Below are 2,064 nucleotides of genomic sequence, written 5' to 3'. Positions count from 1 at the left end.
GCTCGTCTCGGCCCGGCCCGGCCCGGCCCGGAACAGGGGGCACTGGAACGTGTTCAGGTGGAATCTCTGTCTCCAGACACGGAGACTTCTTGACCTCCCTGGGCAGCCTGTTCCAGTGCACTGGCACCTTCAACATAAAGTTCTTCCTCGTGTTGAGGTGGAACTTCTGGTTTTTTAGTTGTGGCTGTTGCTCCTCGTTCTGTTGCTGTGTGCCACTGGAGAGTCTGTGACCATCCTCTTGGCACCCACTTTGAGATATTTATGTGCATAAATGAGATCTCCTCTAAGTCTTCTCAGGTTCTGCACGGTGAGCGCGGCGCGGTAGGAGCAAGTCGGCATCGCGTCGCTGAAGCGCAGCTCGGCCGGGGCGATGCGCACCCCGCACACGTCCCGCCATCGCTCCGCCATGGCCTCAGCGGCCGCTCAGCAACGGCCGCGTAGCAACGGACGCGGGAAGGGCCGCGGCCGGGCTAAAACCCACCAATGGGAGCGGGAGGCGCGGGCGGGCTCGGGTGAGCTCGGCTCGGCTCGGCTCGGCCCGGCCCGGCCCGGCTCGGCTCGGCTCGGCTCGGCTCGGCTCGGCTTTTCCTAATGTTGAGGTGGAACTTCTGGTTTTTTAGTGGTGGCTGCTGCTCCTCGTTCTGTCGCTGTGTGCCACTGAAGAGTCTGTGAGCACCCTCTTGGCACCTTCAACGAAAAGCTTTTCTTCATGTCGAGGTGGAACTTGTGGTTTTTTTTAGTCATGGCTGTTGCTCCTCGTTCTGCCACTGTGTGCCACTGAAGGGTCTGTGACCATCCTCTTGGCACCCGCTTTGAGATATTTATGTGCATAAATGAGATCTCCTCTAAGTCTTCTCCTGTCCACACTAACCAGGCCCAGCACCCGCAGTCTCTCCTCAGAAGAGATGCTCCAGACCCCTCCTCACCTCTGCGGCCTCCGCTGGGCCCTCTCCAGGAGCTCCTTGTCTTTCTTGTGCTGAGGAGCCCAGACCTGGACGCTGCAGGCGTGTCACCAGGGCCAAGCAGAGGGGAGGATCCCCTCCTTCCCTGTGCTAGCCACACTCAGGATGGGATTTACCACTGAGGAGACACCTGAGCCAATGCCCACCTTGGGGCTCGGGGCTGTCCAGCTCGTCCCCTCTGCCACCCCAGGTGTTCCCTGCCACCCCAACAGCAGCCTGGGACAGTGACAGGTGATACACACACATGGGTGCCCTGGGTTTCTTACGGTAAAGATGGAGTGCACTGAAATAAAAACAGCCTGATCACTCTTCTGTGCCTCCATGTGAATCACAGACACGGAGCTAAAGCGGGCACTAACACTGCTGAGTGCTGCCGGGAGCTGCCAGCGACCACACTAATAATTCATGGCACACTTCTGCTGAGGGGTGGTGGATGTGTTCCTGCTCTGATCCTTCCTGTGCTCTAATTTAAGTGGTAAAATGAGGTTGACAAGATTTCAGCACTCAGACTTGGTGTGTTACAGGCCACTCCCAAAATTTGCCCTAAACCAGGTCAGCCACCTTGTTCTTGCCTTCAAAGTAGGAGAATAAAGGAGGGAGAACAGCGCTCACAGCAGGTACACAGAACCTCAGACATCAGTTCTGATTAACTCAAAATGCTTTGCCTTGGATTGATTCATCTCTTGAAAGTGCATAAGGGCTGAAATTATTTATGTTTTAAAAGGCAGATATGAGGAGCTGCAAACATGGATTGCACAGATAAGAACTACATTAAAAAAATTTTAAAAAAATCCTTATTTTTAATAGGTCAAGAAACCTAGAGGGAAAAAGGAGAGTGAAAAGCCTTTGTTTCTGTTGCTGGGGAGAGATGCTAACAGGTCTTTTTGTCCCTCTTAAAAGATTGAAATTATAGCTACCCATCTGTAGATCATGTGCTAGAACATGGCATTGCAAGCACTAAGAGTAGTCCCTCTTAAAAGATTCAAATTATAGCTACCCATCTGTAGATCACTCAAGAATGTGCTAGAACATGGCATTGCAAGCACTAAGAGTAAAAGCATCAGGAGGGAGTTCTTTGGGAAGATTACTTGAATGCATTTTA

At 52.8% G+C, this 2,064-nt stretch overlaps 1 protein-coding gene across 1 annotated transcript in view; it reads right to left on the bottom strand.

Annotated features, from left to right (window-relative positions):
* CFAP47 (cilia and flagella associated protein 47) overlaps positions 1-408 on the bottom strand; it is a gene marked incomplete at its 3' end in the record, with an annotated part of 64,411 nt that extends 64,003 nt beyond the window's left edge. The window contains exon 1 of the mRNA XM_039729334.1: positions 292-408. Coding sequence (XP_039585268.1) covers positions 292-408 — 117 coding nt within the window. The remainder of the gene's footprint in view (positions 1-291) is intronic.
* Positions 409-2,064: the final 1,656 nt, after the last annotated feature.

The sequence above is a fragment of the Passer montanus genome, unplaced genomic scaffold (assembly GCF_014805655.1).
Source record: "Passer montanus isolate IOZ18808 unplaced genomic scaffold, ASM1480565v1 scaffold69, whole genome shotgun sequence".
Lineage (NCBI taxonomy): Eukaryota > Metazoa > Chordata > Aves > Passeriformes > Passeridae > Passer > Passer montanus.
The sequence above is the reverse complement of the archived record's forward strand: the minus strand, read 5'-3'. Positions and strand labels throughout refer to the sequence as shown.